This window comes from Crinia signifera, chromosome 9 (assembly GCF_055691185.1).
Source record: "Crinia signifera chromosome 9, ASM5569118v1, whole genome shotgun sequence".
Lineage (NCBI taxonomy): Eukaryota > Metazoa > Chordata > Amphibia > Anura > Myobatrachidae > Crinia > Crinia signifera.
The window spans coordinates 49,437,144-49,456,410 of record NC_139225.1 but is presented as its reverse complement, the minus strand read 5'-3'; the positions used below and the strand labels follow the sequence as shown (position 1 = coordinate 49,456,410).

General features: G+C 44.9%; 1 protein-coding gene across 1 annotated transcript in view; it reads right to left on the bottom strand.

Annotated features, from left to right (window-relative positions):
- LOC146035538 (gamma-aminobutyric acid receptor subunit beta-4-like) overlaps nucleotides 1–19,267 on the bottom strand; it is a 335,033-nt gene that overhangs the window by 43,591 nt on the left and 272,175 nt on the right. The window contains exon 6 of the mRNA XM_083159044.1: nucleotides 9,012–9,152. Coding sequence (XP_083015170.1) covers nucleotides 9,012–9,152 — 141 coding nt within the window. The remainder of the gene's footprint in view (nucleotides 1–9,011; nucleotides 9,153–19,267) is intronic.

Below are 19,267 nucleotides of genomic sequence, written 5' to 3'. Positions count from 1 at the left end.
TTGAGTGTGAAAATGAAAAATAATTTTAAATGACAATGTCTATAAAGGTATTTGAATAGTATTTTGACTTGTGATTTGAAATGTGACCTCCCCACTTATTCAAAGGAGACAAATTCCCAAGCACAAAAAATGATATGTGATTACTAAATACAATGCCTGAATGTTCAAATGCTCATTGATATCTGCTAAAGTGCAGAGCATTTACCTGTATTGATGGGTATGCAGAGATTCACTGTGAAATGGAGGAAATGGGCACAGACAGGTGATCTACATACCACTGTTTTAGCCCAACATTAATATTAATGTAAAGTGCGTGGGTGTATACAGCGATGGTGGTGGGCTGAGCCCTCAGCCAGGACCGCTGTTTAGAACGGCCACAGCGAAGCCCTACGCTGACTCTGTTGGCCGTCCTGGACAAGTGACCGCAGGCTGCAAGGTGCTAGGCTTCTCCTTTAGTCGCCGCGTCCGAAGGAGCGAGTTAAGCCCGCTCCGACCCCGATGCAACCAGGTTTTATGTTGGGACAAACCCACGGCGACTGTCATGGACTGGACCAAAAGGAGGATCTAACTACCAGGGCCTAACCGAACAGAACGCCCTACCTAACGGCACCAGACCAAGGACGGGGAGTGTGACCGAGTCACAGGCACCAGTACTACCAGCAACGGGGTGTCACCAAACACAAAAACGCCAACACAAAATGGTACAGTAACGGTACCCCAAAACGGACATAAATCCCCTAGCGTGAGCCTCTCAGAACCTCGGAGAGCCAGGCAATGCAGGGACAGAACAACTAAGGAATAAAGGGCAGCTCGCCCACAAAGTAACGGATAAAGAACCGGGCTCCACTGGAGCACTTACATGACCTGATAGGAAACTCCAGCGGCAACAGATGGAGAAGTGCACGTCTGGAGTAACTTGGCAGGACCAGATGACAATATAGCTGACCAAGGAACGACCGCAAGACCGGCGGTCGGATACGGCTGACCCAACGGCAGGCGGTACGGCACGGGACCGGTGCACGGCAGCTGAATAGCAGGGACCGGGACACCAGAGATCAGCTGACCCTCTGAGGGGAAACAATATCACCGGTGGGGCTGTGTTAGGCCGGCTCCCTTAAAAGGGTTGTGCTGGCCAATCAGCCTCCGCCGTTGGACCAGGCCCCCAAGATAAATTATTTTCAGCTGTCTGGGCGCACACCGCCCGGCGTCCCCTGGTTGCCTGGCAACCCCCGGGCGACGCAGCCAGACTTTCTACACTGTCCCCCGGCTGGGCAGAAGTGACTCGCCGCAGCCGGGCGGATGTCACCTCCTCTGCCTGGAGCTCACCGGGCGGAAGTGCCCAAACCGCCCTTCTAAGGGCGCCGGGATGCTGCTGCGGTGGTGCCGCAGCAGCACGCTTGTCAGCGCTGCTGACAGTACCCCCCCTTGAGGAGAGGTTTTGAAACCTCTACCCCCAGGCTTATTGGGAAATTCCAGAAAGAATTTTCTCTTCAGGCTTTGAGCATGGACATCCCTATCGGGGACCCATGACCTTTCTTCAGGCCCAAACCCCTTCCAGTTGCCTAAAAAGTAAAGAGAACCACGGACAAATTTGGAGTCCAGAATTATTTTGACCAAGAATTTCTGCTGCCCCTGTACATCCACTGAAGGGGCTCCTCTGATGACCTTACGAGGAAACTTACGAGAAAAGAAGACAGGCTTTAACAAAAACGCATGAAAGGTGTTAACAATCCTGAGGGACTTGGGAAGCAGTAAGCGAAAAGCAACCGGATTAACCCTCTTGATAACCTTATATGGACCTATGAACTTTGGCCCAAATCTTGCCGAAGGTTGATGCAGTTTGATATTCCGGGTCGATACCTAGACCCAATCACCAACTTTAAATGGGCAAGGACGTCTAAACTTATCCGCAAACACCTTCTCTTTGCAGGCTGTCTCTTTGAGGGCGTCATGAATTTTTCTCCATGTGGCCTTAAAACGAAAGACCCTGGATGGAGTCGAGGGTGAAGCCTGAGAGAACGAATTGGCCTGGGGATGGTAACCATAGACCGCGAAAAACAGAGAAACTTTAGAAGCAGAATGTACCGCATTGTTATATGCAAATTCTGCTATGGGAAGATGCTCTACCCAATCGTTCTGCAGCTTAGAGATGAAGCAACGCAGATACTGTTTCAAAGACTGATTCAGCCGCTCAGTTTGTCCGTTGGACTGAGGGTGGAAAGCTGAAGTCAGGCTCAATTTGATCTTAAGAGAAGCACAGAACGATCTCCAGAACTGTGCCACGAACTGCGGACCCCTGTCAGACACAATGTCAGTGGGCAATCCATGCAGCCTGAAGACATGCCTCAAGAATAACGAAGCTAATTCTCTGGCCGAAGGCAACTGCTTCAAGGCCACAAAATGTGCCATCTTGGAAAACCTGTCAATGATAACCAAAATGGTTTGACAGCCGGCTGACACCACCGGTAGGCCTACCATGAAATCCATGGCAATGTGTGACCATGGCCTTGACGGGATGGACAACGGCATGAGCTCACCAAAAGGCCTGGACCGGGGCACTTTATGTCTGGCACAAACAAGACATGACCGCACGAATTCCTTGACATCCCTGGCCACCAGACAACTCGGGCCAATAAGTCCGTGGTCTTATGAATCCCGGGATGCCCTGCAGTCCTGCTATCGTGAAAGTCAGTAAGCACTCTTCGCCTAAGAGTCTCAGGGACAAATAACTGACCCCTAGGAGTCTGAGTTGGGGCCTGGCCTTGGGCCTGACAAATGAGCCCCTCTAGAGTCAAGCTGAGACCGGCCTGTATGCAGGAGGCAGGAACAATGGAGGTCACCGACTCTTGAGTGGAATGTTGCGGAACAAAGCACTGTGATAGAGCATCCGTTCGAACATTCTTAGGACCGGGTCTATAAGAAATAATAAAATTGAAGCGAGTAAAAAACAACGCCCAGCGGGCATGCCGGGACACTGCTGCAGTGGTGCCGCAGCAGCACGCTTGTCAGCGCTGCTGACAATTAACCTGCTTTGGTGGAACAAGACAAAGATGAAGGGCAATATGTATTTAAGTCAGAGTTCAGCAACCATGATTGATTTTGGCTGAACTCAAAATTTTTATAAAAAAAAAAAAAAAGAGGAATTAATTTACAAGGCAAGACCATGCATTGTAAATGATTGACAATTGGCGTTCATCTCACACGGCTTGCCGAACTTGGAGCTCAATATATCTCGCCTCTTCTTTGCATGGGGAGATTATTACTAAGACAAAAATTATGGAGCAGTCTCAGGAAGGCAACTAAGCAAAAGGACTTTAGCACCAATTCAAAGATGGTGGTCTTTGGCGTGTAATATATAGATGTGTCATCTTATATTTTTCATGGGGTTCAATTTTGCATCAATAAGTATTAATACTGTAAACACACTCACAGCAAGGTCATAAACTTTTCACATATTAATAAAAAGACAGCCGACCTGTACCAACCTTATTCTCATGTTTGGTTTAGTAATGAAACACTAAACCAAGCTGGATTTTAGACAAAAAAGTAAAAGGTTTATTCTAATAGGGCAGTTCTATAATGGTACGATATTGGGCTTTAACTTATGTATTTGCATAACATAGAGCGGTTTGCCTCCAAAATTAATCTCTAAAAGGGTGCACAAAAATTAGCATATGCACCATTTTGGAACATACAGTACTGCTCATTTAATTTTGTTATACATTGGATGGGGTGTTATAATGTACATCATTTCTATATTTGTCATCCTTAAATAATAAAAACCGTGGTTGAAAAATTGTATATGCCAATCAATTGCATTCTGATCTATGCCAGTAGCATACAGTCAATCAGGACATAAAGACAATACAAAATGTTAAACATTTATTTTTCAATTTTTTTTTATTTAAATACAAAACCTAGAAGAAAAAAATACTGTAATATTATATAAAATAGCCCTAACCAAAAATAAAAGCACTTGGCTGTGATGTAGGGAAGTCAGGAGCAACTTTTGACACCTGGTCTAGACTGAAGGATTTTTCAACACTTTCTGACATATGATAAGAATGGTGGAGTATTATAACAGTGACAGCATCCAAGTAGCTGTCACTTTAGGAGTCATATTACACTGGCAGGAAAAGAGGCAATTTGGAGGCCTTTGCACAAACTGGCTATATTTTACCTAACTCGCCCCCCCTCCAATATGTACTCTGGGGTGGGGAACTACTTATATGGCAGCAAAGAGCAGCACCATTAAACTATGGCAGAACCGCTGGTATTATATGGCAGCATACATGCCGTTCCTACTGGAATTATACAGCACACATGGAGGTACCCCTAGAATTATATAGCACACATGGCAGCACCCCTGGAATTCTACGGCACACATGGCAGCAGCCCTGGAGTGATACGGCATCCATGACAGCACCCCTGGAATTTGACAGCATCCCTGGAATTATAGAAGATCCATGGCGGCACCATGGCGAACCCCCTCATTTCTAATTAGTACATCCTATGTTCTTTCAACCCCAGTAAATAGGTCTGCTCCTCAGCATGTTCTGGGTATCTTGGTGCAACATACAAAACAAAGGCAGTTTTTGAAACATACAAAGAGGCTCCAAAGTTAGGGCCCAATTCAGGTTGGCTTGGTAAACTTTGAACATCGCACGTAACTAAGTGCCTGAGATGCCGCCTGTCCATACACCCTGCCACCGATTCCCTTTGGTAACATGCAAGGGGATGTGTGACAAAAGCACATCCTCTTGCATGCCACCACTGCAAAATAAATCTTTCAATGATCACCGATCATCAAATGATTTCTCCTGCCTTTGCAAATAGGAGTCAGTGAAAACTGACTTTTATTTGCATACGGCTGGACAAAGACAAGGCAGGTGGCTGATGTCCTGTGTCATCAGCCGTCTGCTCCCAACAGGCATCGTCCCACCAGCGCACCCATGGCAACAACCAGCATTTTCATGGGGACACCCATAAAATGCTGGGCATTTCCATGGGCAGGCGCCATTCCTACTGCCATCAGCCTCCGGCTGCTTGCGAACGGTTTGGCGACTATCCAAGTCACTAAAGCCATTCGCAAAAGAGAGCTGCACATGTGCATAATACACCACGCCCATGCGCAGTGACCAAAACATCGGGATGGGGCCAAACTCAATATATAGGGAGTCAATCAGAATCATCCCCTTATTCCGCAACAGGACAATGGGGGTTATTCTAGTTCATTCTTTCTGACAAAATCCTTCTTAGATGGACAAAACCATGTGCACTGCGGGTGGGGCAGATGTAACTTGTGCAGAGAGAATTAGATTTGGGTGGGGTTTTTCTTCAACGTGAGATCTATATTGCAGTGTAAAATAAAGCAGTCAGTATTTTCCCTGCACAGAAACAAAATAACTCACCCAAATCTAATTCTATCTGCACATGTTACATCTGCCCCCTGCAGTGCACATGGTTTTGTCCATCTAAGAAGGATTTTGTCAGAAAGAATGAACTAGAATAAACCCCAATGACCTCAAACATAAAGCCAATGGCATTAAGGGGGTTATTTTGGTTCACTCTTTCTGACAAAGTCCTTATTACATGGACAAAACCATGTGCACTGCAGGTGGGGTAGATGTAACATGTGCAGAGAGAGTTCAATTTGGGTGAGGTTTTACTTCAAAGTGTGATCTATATTGCAGTGTAAAAATAAAGCAGTCAGTATTTACCCTGCACAGAAACAAAATAACTCACCCAAATCTAATTCTCTCTGCACATTTTACATCTGCCCCCTGCAGTGCACATGGTTTTGTCCATCTAAGAAGTCAAGATTTTGTCAGAAAGAGTGAACTAGAATAATTCCCTAATAACTATCTTCAGCATAAAGAATAACAAGGAGTGCTGGAAGTAATGACATTGTCCTGATCTCAACTTGATCCAGTCTGTCAGTTATTACACGAAAAGACAGAAGGATTTATGCAAGCCTATACTCACAAATATTGATTTAATTTAGAGTTCTCCTCTGTTCATTCACTGTACATTTAATTTATAAAAATAAACTATTAATATTTTTTTAAAGTATTCTTAATGCTTTAATTGTCGACCTTCTGGCGTGTTGACTTTGGAGCCTGTTGACCTTCAGTGGTCAACACAATGCACGTCGTCCTTCCCCTTGTTGTCCAAAATTACCCACAACCCTTCTCCCTGCATCATCAGCAGCTGTGGTATTTTCTGTTTGCCCCACAAACCCCACAAATACTGGCTCCCCAAGCCATTGCAGGGTCTGTGGCACCATTATTATGCCACTGTCTATGTGTAAGTCCCAGATTGTGGGGGTGATTTAGATTGGTTTGCAAAGCACATTTGGTTTGCTAATGGAAAAAACCTTGTGCACTGCAGATGGGGCAGCTATAATATGTGCAGAGAGAGTAATTTGTGAGTGGGGTTTGTACTTCAAATTGATATCTACAGTATACACTACAGTTTAAAAATAAGGCAAACAGTATTTACTCTGCACAGAAACAAAACTCACCAAAATCTAACTGTTTCTGCACAAGTTACATCTGCCCCACCATGTATGGGTCATTGAGTCACCCAAATTAAGGTTGACATGCATTGGATCAACCACTAAAGATTGACAGGGCGACACATGAAAAAGGCTAAGGTTGACAAGGTAAAATGGTCAACGCAAGCATTAGGTCGACAATGGGAAGGTTGACATGCTTTTTTCAGGTTTTATCCTGTATGTCAACACAGTCAGCATGGACACTCGTAAAGTTCACCATGTCCCCTTTCATTGCTCGCTGCAGTTACCAGGCTTTGGGCTCGGTGCCTCGCTACTCTCACCACAACTATTATGTTCAGCCATACATAGCCTGTCAATACGAATGGAAAAAACGGCAAATGTACAAAGCTGGCGTATTCTCCAGATTTGTATTCTCCAATGTCATAGCCGTTCGTATTTGGGTTTTGGGAATACGGCATCCAAATAAGTATGAGCCACCAGAATCCGACTGATCTGTCAGATGCATGTGATGCTAGCGAGTGTAAATAATAGAATTTTTTTTTAAAACTGTTGTGGGGTCCTCCCACCTGTCTATAACCAGCCCCGGGCTCATTAAGCAGGTCTTGTTTGTAGAAATAAAGGGGGCCAAAAAATGGGGGGCCACTGTAGTTCTATAACAAACATCAGGCTCATGGGCCAGTCCTGGTTCCCAAAATATGGGGGACAAACAGAGCAGGGGTCTACCGTATTTTGAAAACCAGCACAGGGCCAAAACAGTCAGCATGCTAATGCCACAACGGGGGGAAACTTTTTATATAAGTTCCTCTGGCCAAAGCATTAACCCCTTACTGGTCAGCCTGGGCCGGGACTGGGACCCTAGGGGCACCCACTGCCAGGGCTGTGCCTGGTGCCAATGAGAATTGAGCACAGGTCTGATATTATTGTGTAAAAAATAGAACATGCAGAAACTTGGAGAACCACAAGGCCCGCTTGTGCTTTCTACAACATAACCAGTACCACACACACACACACCCCGTCAAATAACACACACACACACCGTACAAAAATAAAACAAGTGCTGCCGCCATCAACATCTCACTCTCTCTCTATGCTGTGACCTGCTTTTCAAAATAAAGACCAAATAAGTACTTAATTTGAATCCCTGTGTATGTGATTCTTTTCACAATATATATGGCCCAGTTGCAACAAACTTTTCATAATTTTATCAACCTATATAATTTTTTTTTGGGTAGAATCGCCCTTCTACCTCACACCTACTAACATAATTTTTTTTTTTAATTGGAAATTTTTAAAGAAATTAATCTGTCCTGCTGTAAGTACATTTAGTTTGTCTTATTCTCAAAATAACTAAACCCCCCAAATTATGGGTCCTTGGGACCCCTCACTTACAAAAATCGGGGTCCTACTTGAACTTTTCTGCGTCCCAACGGAATAAAGCCTCCTCTCCCCTTCCCCATCATGGCACATACAGAAGCCTCCTCCTCTGGCATATACCCTTAGCTGAGGGCCAGCCTGAGCCAATTTTTTTTTTGGTAAGCAAACATCGATTTGGGCATCCCAAAACTGTGGCTGTTGGGGGGGGGGGGGGGGGTAATCAATTGGAAATTTGCCCACTCACATAAAGCAAGATACACATATACTAGAAAAAGGCCTAATGTCGGAATAGGGACACCTGTGCTGCACCAATCAGGATTGTGAAAGAAATGAGTCTATAAGCTCCTCTCCTACAGGCAGCTCTGCCTGTTAAGAGTTAATTGGTTAGCTGCAGCCTCTCTGCCAGCCATGCAGTGAGGGGAGGAGGGGACAAGTGGGCCATGAACAGCCAGCACTCAGAGCCTGGAGGAGGTGACAGTGGCACACAAGAGAGCAGCACCGCGAGGTAGGAGAGGAAGAAGGAAATCTGCAGCCCGAGTCCTGCTAGCAATAAATCCCCTTACATGACACAGCCAAGCAGCCTGCTAAATGGACCACGCACCCCTCTTACCTCTACTTCCTGCCTGGGTCTGCTCCGTCCTCACTGTCACACCTCCCTGGTTCTGGCCCCCAATGCTGGTTTCAGTTCCTCGTGCTTCGTCCTCACACCAGCCGCAGCGCTGTTCCCCTGCTGAGCAGCTGCTTCTGGGGTTGGCTCCAGCCGTCTGTTGTTGAGGCACAGTGCAGGAGTCAGCTTACGCGGCTTCCGTGCACTGCTGCCTATGACTCTGCGGTGACAGGGACCCTTTCATTTTCGTGCCCAGCAGATGTATGAAGCGGCCGTAAGTCCCGCTGTGTCTTCTCCACGGTCGCATCACAACTGAGGGTGAAACAGATCCCTCCACCCTTGTCACACATATTAACACAGCGTGCACGCCAAAATGGCTGGGTCCCAGGGGACCCAGCCATTCCTAAAAAATGAGTCCCTGGTGCTACAAATTGGGTAAAATACTCGCTATAGCGAGTATTTGCGAACCCTGCCGTATGTGCCTAATCTCATATGCATGTTAAAATTTCTTACCAGTTGTGAATACAACTTTCTTAGTAACCAGTCTGGTTTCAATGATAGAGAACTGGGGCAACTCCAGGGCAGCTACCCCAGTAACAGCAGCTTCTTCCCCTCCCTGCCAGAAGAACTCAATGTCATCTGTTGTATAACCATCTGCAAAATAAAACAAAAATAAAATGTCAATTGTTTAGTTAAAGTACTTTCAAACTAATGTATCTTTGTGTCTAAATCTTCTATGATAACATGCACTGCAGTTTTTTTTCTTTCATTTTGTAGTAATCTTACATTTTAGTCTATATAATAGTGTGTGCATATCTGTCGCATTGCGGAGACACCTTTGCACTCAGAGCCTCCAAATTTGGCAACAATGTGCCTCTGGACCTGGTGGTGTACACCACGAAGCAATTTTTGGTAAATTTCACAATTAAAAAAAAAAAAAACAACAGGGATGAAATGTAATAGGTCATGCAAAAGAGGCAGGGCTAAGCAATAATAATTGTATCCGGGGCTGAATACAGAGGCCTTTCTATTATGATAATAAAAAGACTTGGACTATGTTGGAAATAAATAAATAATAAAATATGGCTACGAGACTGTTTGCTGTGATATTGAAAATGAGGCATGGTTCTGTAAATGAATTAAAAACGGCCGGAGTACAAAGGAGGTGATTGCTGCCAAAAATGAAATAATATGGCTGCTGGTTATGTTAAAGTCGAATTACATACACGCCATTTTAGATTAGTATGGCCGCCATTTTGGTTCGCCGAGTTGCGCAAATAAAGTATAATACCCAAGTTCTGCGTAGCGAAGCGAGCCTTGAGCGCAGCCATACTAATACACATAAATTCATATTCCACACTTACACGAAATAAAATATAGTTAAATGTAGATTTAGTGCACAACACATAGTTTAACCAATAATACACGACTGTTTCTGTACATGCTTAGTATCTTTATGTTCCGTGTCTCGTGCGCAGCACTCCGGTCGCAGCTAAATGTTTGCAAGTCCTAAGGTCTGATAATTACTGACAAAATCCTTATTCTATGTACTTTTGCCATGTGAACTGAGGAAGACAAAGGTTCAGGATGTAGCCAGTTCTTGTGGTTGATTTAAGACCCCCTATGACGATGCCAGCTGACAAAGGACACAGGAGCACATTCCCTTTGCAATCCACTTAAAGTGCAGTACTTTGCTCCAATCCCTGAGGACTTGACTTTTGAACCCTTAACCAATGGAAACGGCCTTTGACCCCCCTTTGTTTGGACACTATAAAGGTAGCAATCCCTGAACTGGCTCAGTCACTTCTCCACTGCTTTTCTTCCCCTCCTCCATCCTGACCGGGCTAAGTTCTATTTGAACCTAGCAAGCTCGACCGGACTGCGCTGCGCTATTTGATATGACGGTAACATTTGTATTCCTATGTAGTGTGGCTGATTATATTCTGTATCTGTTTCTTTTCCCTTAGTAGTTTAAAGTGTATTGAGTATTGTTAATTCCACTGTTATCTTGTGTTTAAACTGTGTTCTTCTTTCTGTAACCCCCTGTTGTCCGCTAGGGACTAAATACATTATTTGGAGAATCTATCTCCTTACTTTGAGTTATATCCTTGCCTTGACTATTATTCGCATTTAGCGACAAAGGTGTAATACAGACATTATCCTTAAAGGTGTACACAGTGTGGGTACTAAGTACTGCGAACCGATACTAAATTATAAGTATCGGTCTAGTGTGTAGAATACACGACAAAGGTTCGCTACAGTGCGCTACATTTTGTCCGCATGTAGCTAGGAGTAAAAGGTATTAGTTTACGGACATAGTACGTAAACTGCGCACTTCACTTATTGTTCATCTGGTTATATTTATATCGGTATTGATAATTGGGGGCTGCGTCCGAGTGTTACATTCTTTAAAACACTGTACTTAGCGCACTACTTGAGCCTATACCAGCAAAAGGGTGGAAAGTGATCATTTAACCATTGCTGGAAAGGCCAAGTCAGCAGCAGGACAGAGTTTGAAAGGTGCTAGCATATGAACCCGAGGTATAATAAGTGAAGTCCAAAGAGAAATTACATGTCGTGTTTAAAGCATATAAGGTGTTTGTATTAAGTAAGCTGTACTTCTGCCTGCCACAAGTAGTTTAACGGGGTATAGTGTTTTGAATTGCTTGTTTATAGTTACGGTACATGTGCGCGTGCGATAAGGTTTCGCACATGTGGAGGCAAAGGCCTGTGTTTATTATAGTACATAGAGGATTCCTTCTGTGCAAAACTGTAATCTTTTATTGCTCGTTACTGCAGGGCCAGGGACTCCGCCACGTGGCGACAAGTTAGGGGCCTTTACAGTAACGTGAAGTGTCTGCAGTATATTACGTAAGGTACGCACACACGGGCTTACGTTACAAAATTTTCACATCTTTGTACGAAATTTACGGATTTGGTGTGGGATTTACTTCGCATATTTGTCCGTAACTTTCGGACTTAGTACGGGATTTATTTTGCATTTCTGCGCAATTACTGCATTTAGCGGAACCCGATCGCGACCTTACAAATACACTGTAGAACACGTGGGTGGCCGATCCTTTGGCGGCCTGTGAACAGGTTGTAACAAAGACACGTGCATACGTGGCTGTTTGCGGGCACTGCACACGCAGCACACATAAGGTGGCTAGTATTAATCACAAGCTCTAATTAACAGTATATTAACATACTGGTGATAAGGCGGTAATTAATACAAGAAGGCATAGTATTTTCGATTCAATTTTTCAAAAGCAAGCAATTCAAGCATTATTTTAATATATTCCTATAGCCATTTAAGGGGTTTATACTCGCATAAGCATCTGGTGAGAAACTGCCAACCAGGGAAAGTTTTCTGTACAGAAATATTGTAAGTTTTAAGTGTAAGGCCCAGGTGAAAATAGTACCCAGTGTGAAAATCATTGGGTGAACGGGCGTATGACGATGCGACCCATAGCGCTATAGAAATTGAGTATTTGTGTTTTGAAATAGGAAGTTTTTTTGTATTCTGCTAAATTCAGCCACACCCTGCAAGTCGACTAGCGATTCGTTTCTAGCTGAAAGACTGTGGTGATTGAGTACACGTCCTCGTAGATTGTGCTTCACGCTTAGTTGCGGAAAAGTTTCATGCTACAGAGAAGGAGTGCTTTGGGTACTGCTCACTGATAAATTACCCACTGGCCTCTTCTAGTGTGAACCTCTCATTCTCATAAATCAAATTTGAACAATGGGAAACAGTGGCTCACACAGGGGGGGTTGTGCTACATATGTAAGAATTACGCCGACCCAAAGGATCAGCGGCATTCATAAAGTGTTGGAGCACGGTGAACGAGCAGTTGTTTACTTAAATAAATGAAAAAAGATGTGGAAAGGGAGACAGAGATGAGGTAATGCCTGTAAGGGTTAGCGACATGCACAATACTTGGACACGATTGAAACATCGTTCGGTACTTGTGTATTATAGCGGCACCCCCGATGTACATCGTGCAATGTTTTTATCGCATCGCATGCCATGCACCCGATGGCATGCGATGTAATGCGACGAGATTTTTGCCCCCTATGCGATGAAACATTGTATAAGCACCCTAAAGGGTGCTTTTAAGCACCCAAATGGGTGCTTACAATGTTAAATGTACCCCCATACCACCCCCCACTATAAACATGAACCCGAAGCATGGCGAGCGCAGCGAGCCCGCGAGGGGCGGCGGTACGCGTCCTCTGACCTTTTCATACCCCCACTATCCACGTCAGCGTCGAGTTGAGAATAGAAAGTGTGGCGAGTGCAGCGAGCCACCGAGCCCGAAGCGTGGCGAGGGGACGCGGATACCTGTGAAGCCCGCGAGGGGATGCCGATACCTATGAAGGTATCCACGTCCGATCGCCATGCTTCGGGCTCGGTGGTGCGCTGCGCTCGCCACACTTTCTATTCTCAACTCCACGCCGACGTGGATAGTAGGGGTATGAAAAGGTTGGAGGATGCGTACCGCCGCCCCTCGCGGGCTCGCTGCGCTCTCCACGCTTCGGGTTCACGTTTATAGTGGGGGGGGTGGCGTGGGGGTGCATTTCAATTTTTAATCGCATCGCATTGTATGGCCTTGTATGCCATACACAATGTCATACAATTTTTAAATTGTATGACATTGTACAATATCGCGTCGCATCACATACCATCGCATGCCTTATGGTATGCGATGCGATGGGCGCCACTATAATACACAAGTACCCATCGTTCAATCATCTCAAATTTCCCTGATCCCAGGAAAAATCTGGCAATCTGTTTGTAAAGGATCTGGAAAATGCAGATGAGCCCACCAATAGGGATTGGCGGAGAATGTTGAGAGCTTGCCTCCCTTCACACATAGATATCCCAAAATTTATTCGGGATAGTGGTGTGGAGGGTGATAAGATTTTAACTGAACAGGGCAACCAGGAAAATATACGCCTAATAAATTTACAATTGGGTGTATATTTCCCTATGATGGTTGAAAGTATCCAGACGTTCACTATCAAACAAAAAGATGGTGAATTTGCCAGTGGATATTTCAACCGTGCCTTGCAGGCACTATCAAAACACACTGGTATCCCTGACCCCAAGGACAACACACACTTTAGGGGAATGTTAGTCTCTGTGCTGATAAAAGGCCTTAATGAAAATTTGAGGACCAGCATAGAAACAGTTTTCCCCAACTGGAAAGAGATGACAATAGGTACTTTAAGAAAATCTGCCATTGACCAAGACAAAAGAATTATGAAAGTGATGCAAGCAAACGGTATGCTTAAATTGATGGCAGTTAGCAGTCACGCTTTCAGTAATGCCCCAACCAAAAACACACACCACACAAGGCCAGAACATGTAGGACGGAAACAAACGATATGCTTCAACTGTGGTAAAGAGGGACACCTAGCCAGAAATTGCAGGATGGGGAACCATAGGAAGAATAGCACATACATAAGTGACGGGAAGACACACTGGAAGGAGACAGACAGGTCTCAACACATAGCCATAGAACCATCTATTAGCCAATGCCACCCTAAGCGTGACACATATATGCAAACAGGGAGTAGAGCATACTTATATCCCACAACCAAGTAACATGACACAATATCTGAAGGAGGAGCCTCAGATATGGTGATCGGGCCCTTGCATACCAAATATTCTGTCTTATTGACTGCAGCGGCTGCGATTTACCTCCTAAGTTTAGAACTGCCTTGAAAAATAAGTTATGTCTGCTTCTGGGCTCCAGAAGATTCATAACTTAGATACAACAGGACAAATATGCACGAATAAGATGCAAAATTGTTAGATATACCTCAATGCCTAATGCTGCACTATACTATTATAGATTCTAACCCATCTAAGGTAGCTAAAAACTACAGCATGAATACCGAGTTCCCTTTGAACTAAAGATGGGCAGGACACAGGATTAATGGAAACAATAGCTCCAATAGAAATCCATTTAAAAACAGACAGCATAGCGCCCCAATATACGGCATCACCATTTGAAACCTGAGGTCAAGCTGGAAATATACCCATTGATATAACAAGTTTAATAACAGAGAATCTCTTAGTTAATACCCCTAGACATGGCCCATAGTCCCACCCCCACTGGGTAAGAGAAAGGAGGGAGGGCTTACAGATCAGAACAGGATTTAAAAAGGGTGAGAACCAAATAGTTGAGAGCCAATCCCCCCATAGTGCCAAATCCTGTTGTCATCCAAACAAAAAAATAATTTCTGTTGCAATAAATACACATATTGCTGTCATTAAATTTTTCTCCCTTTTGATTTTTCCTTTTCCCCCTCCTCTTCTGTTTCAGACACTTTAGAGCCACAAAGCCCCTCCCCCGGGCCTTGCAGGGTTGCACATTGTCCTTACAGCCCACAAATGGCTTGATACCGGCACAATGGGTCAATGATTTTTTGTTATGTCCTGACTCAACCATAACATCAGTAGATGGCGCTAGACAACTTCTGGTGTATTCCCCTGAGGCAGAACATAAGGTATCGCAGGACAGGTTGCAGTTGTGCCTGAACGGGGGGGATCAAGGACACTGTAGTAACCACAAACCCCACAAATTATAGAATATAAGTAGTTCAAAACACTGTCGCACACCCAGCAGAAAAATATATATTATGAATGTGCAGTACCCCATAAACCAGCACAAGTGGACAAAATGGTAGTCACACTATTTTCAGTAAACTTTAAACAATGTCCGAGTAACCTTAAACATTGCTTCCTACGTTACCCAGGGCAACCACAGCCACCATCTTGTAAAAAGCAGGCCAAGAAGTGCACAAAGCATTCCCATTCAACAGAGAATGAAAAAGGTTGTAAAAGGCATTTACATATGAATAGGTGCAATCACAAAACCCATGTCCCACAGACAAATGTGGATAGTAACAAAAAGGAACCTGCCACTATGACTGGCGTTTCTTGTGCCCCTAAGAATCAGAAGCAAGCCTGACTACAACCCCACCTGCTGGGTATGCGACAAAGATATAGTGACTTAAGAAACCTGGTGATGCCAGCCTGACCAAGGTCGTGCTGCAGTGTACAATTAAACCCAGTTGCTCGAGCACTTCCTACTTGTCTACACAGTGTAGTTGCCATAGCACTACCGGTAAACAAGACTGAGGATGTGGTGTTGGGGTGTGTTTTAACTAGTTATGCTCCTCATATGGGCCCTTATTCTGGTTGGTGCGGCCGGAGCCGCACACGGTGCTCCGGCCGCACAAACCAATCCCCGCCCACGAGACGGATCGCCACGGCCGTCCGTACACGGACGGCTGGCGATCCGCATAAAAATGGTGGGGCGTACGCCTCCACCATGGTGGGAGCTGCCCCCTGCATTCGATGGTCGTCGACCATCGAAGGCAGGGCCGCACGCCACAGCAGCTCCCGCAAGCTGAGACCACACGGACAATCGTCCGTGTGATAGCTTGTATGGGGGCTGAGAGCTGACATCCGGCGACGTCAGCTTTCCGCCCCCATCAGTGGCGTCATACCCTGATTAGCATGCATACGCCCCGCGTTTGCATGGGAACGCCGATGAAACGCGGGGCGTATACATAGGGAAATGAGGGTATGAAGCCCCTCACGCCCCTATACGCCCCCTTTGCGGCGGACGAAATACGTCTGCGGCGAATGGGGCTGCACATGCGCAGATTGACCTCTGCGCATGTGCAGACTAAAAACATCGGCGTACGGCCGCACGCGGGCCGTACCGTCCGATTCAGAATAAGGGCCATAGTCTGGACACTCCTAAAATTCTGCCTAAACATGAGAAAAAGATTCATCAGCCAAGTTCACTAAATGGGAACTTGCATTGATGAATTATATGAACATTACCAGTAAAATGTGTAATATTGTAAACCCAGCAACACTCTTACCAGGTGTGCCCTCCAAGGCACAAAGGGTGGGAGTTGTTGCTGAGGTTGCTGGAATGGTGGAGTTTAGTGAGGGCCTAGACGAACAAGATTGCATGACATGTTTGAATCAGACCTTTACAGCATATCCCCAAAGGGTGGTAACAACCCATTGGAAGAGGTAATTCATTTTTTTTTCTCTTCTCTCTTTATTTTCACTGATGGCAGCTGCCACAGAGACACCGAGATGGAAAAATTGTGCACTGGCTACACTGTGATAGATGGAGAAGGTATAGTAGAGACTGGACCCCTTGGACCATCTCACTCAGCAACAGTAGCCTAATTAATGGCACTGACCAAGGTGTGTGAGCTGGCTGAGGGAAAAGCAGTCAATATTTATGCCGACTCTAAGTACGTTCGTTGGGCCAATGCAAAAGATCCAGGGCCCCATGGCGCCTCAGAGATTTTGTGCCAGTAGCTGAAGGGATGTGGACAGGAATAGAAAGATGGACAAGGAAAACCAGTGACTCCGAGAGCATGCCAAACTGTCATGGCAGAGATAACCTATGGCCTGACTTGCCTTGGCAGGGAAGGTATGTGGAATTTGGTCAAAACTTACTGGTGTGCCCCAGAGGTCACTCCACAGGCAGGTAAGACAGAAAGGTCATGCCTTACTTGTCTGGGGAAAGATATTGGGAAGGCTGTTCCCACAGAGCCATCTCCACATCCCTCCTCCAGCAGGATCCTCTGCAGGTAATACAAATTGACTTTGTACAGTCTACTCTAGAAGTGTTTAGAAATTTCTTTCCTATGTGTTGATGTCTTTGTGTATAGATATGGTAGCCCAGAAGTACTCCTGAGTACGCAACTGCATATGAAAAGTTTTAAGGCATGTGTCGTCTGTCATAACCATGAACCAGGAGATTTTGTTGTTTCCCATGATTTGCCATACACAGGTTGCTTGATAGACCATTGAGAAGAACCATCCCAAGTCTTGTTCACCAGCACTACCTCAATAACAAAGTCGCGGAGAGAGAGACTCGGGTATGTTCGTCCTACTGCCAGAAGACCAGAAACCCAGAAGTTCCTTACATTGAGAGCGAAAGAAAGAAATCGCTAGATGCATTGTTCCAGGAGGACTGGAGAGCAGCTAAGGTCAAGCAACCTGTACAAGCTACAAAAAGGACTGTGACAAACCCCACTGGTAACAGGTTGGAAGGACCACTAACAACCTTTTCGTTCTTTTATTATTATGGGTCCTATTTTTGTTTCCCCGCCACTATCCGTTCTTGTCCCTAAAATCAAGGATATTGTTTTTGCATTGCTGCCAGGTAAAGGGCAGATGATACCGAGTTCTGAGAGTGTGTTACCCGACCCAGTTTAGGTCAAGATAGAATCTCTAAGCTTGATACCTTACCCAGGACCGGAGTTTGGTAAGGATGTTTGATAGTGACGATACTAACACACTTAAAGCATAGGTACCAGAACGAGAGGCAACAAAGAAGTCAAGGGTTTGGTGTGTGACCCTAGAATCAAAACCATTGCCCTCCAAAGAATGCCATATCTGTAAAATGTATATATTGTAACTTACCCTGTTTTTATTTTCATCTCAAACCTGTACATTATCCTTCGTCACCCTGAGTAAATTGTTAGATAAATGTGGTCCCTCGTTTATCCATAATCCAGGATTGCCCTAGCGCAGATGGTTTACTCCCCTTTTATGTTTATTCAAAGATCCCAAAAATTGTTTTGTTCGGATTTTGAATTTCTGTTCTGAAATATTTTGAACTGTGACAGTTTTGTATTTACTGTGGAAGGGTGGACTATTAAAGTCGAATCACATACACACCATTTTAGATTAGTATGACCGCCATTTTGGTTCGCTGAGTTGCGCAAATAAAGTATAATACCCAAGTTCTGCGTAGCGAAGCGAGCCTTGAGCGCAGCCATACTAATATACATAAATTCATATTCCACACTTACACGAAATAAAATATAGTTAAATGTAGATTTAAAGTACAACACATAGTTTAACCAATAATACACGACTGTTTCTGTACATGTTTAGTATCTTTATGTTCCATGTCTCGTGCGCAGCACTCCAGTCGCAGCTAAATGTTCGCAAGTCCTAAGGTCTGATAATTACGAACAAAATCCTTATTCTATGTACTTTTGCCATGTTAACTGAGGAAGACAAAGGATCAGGATGTAGCCATTTCTTGTGGTTGATTTACGACCCCCTATGACGATGCCAGCTGACAGGACACAGGAGCACATTCCCTTTGCACCAATCCACTTAAAGTGCAGCACTTTGCTCCAATCCCTGAGGACTTGACTTTTGAACCCTTAACCCAGTGGTTCCCAAACTGTGTGCCGTGGCTCCCTGGGGTGCCTCGGGACACATGCAGGGGTGCCCTTGGTTGGTGGTCCGGGACCAACTTAAATTATTAATGGTTAGTTATTAATGAGCAAAACCAGTGCTGGTGCCTGCCAATCATAAATGGTGTACAAACAGAAGCAAATCCTACCCTTTACCATATAACTGACCCTAAGAATTGCATATAAACCCAATCTAAATTTTATTTTTTTGGCCTAGGGACACCGTGAAAAAATTCTGATACTCTAGGGTGCCGTGATTCAAAAAAGATTGGGAACCTCTGCCTTAACCAATGGAAACGGCCTTTGACCCCCCTTTGTTTGGACACTATAAAGGTAGCAATCCCTGAACTGGCTCGGTCACTTCTCCACTGCTTTTCTTCCCCTCCTCCATCCTGAGCTCGACCGGACTGCGCTGCGCTCTTTGATATGATGGTAACATTTGTATTCCTATGTAGTGTGGCTGATTATATTCTGTATCTGTTTCTTCTCCCTTAGTAGTTTAAAGTGTA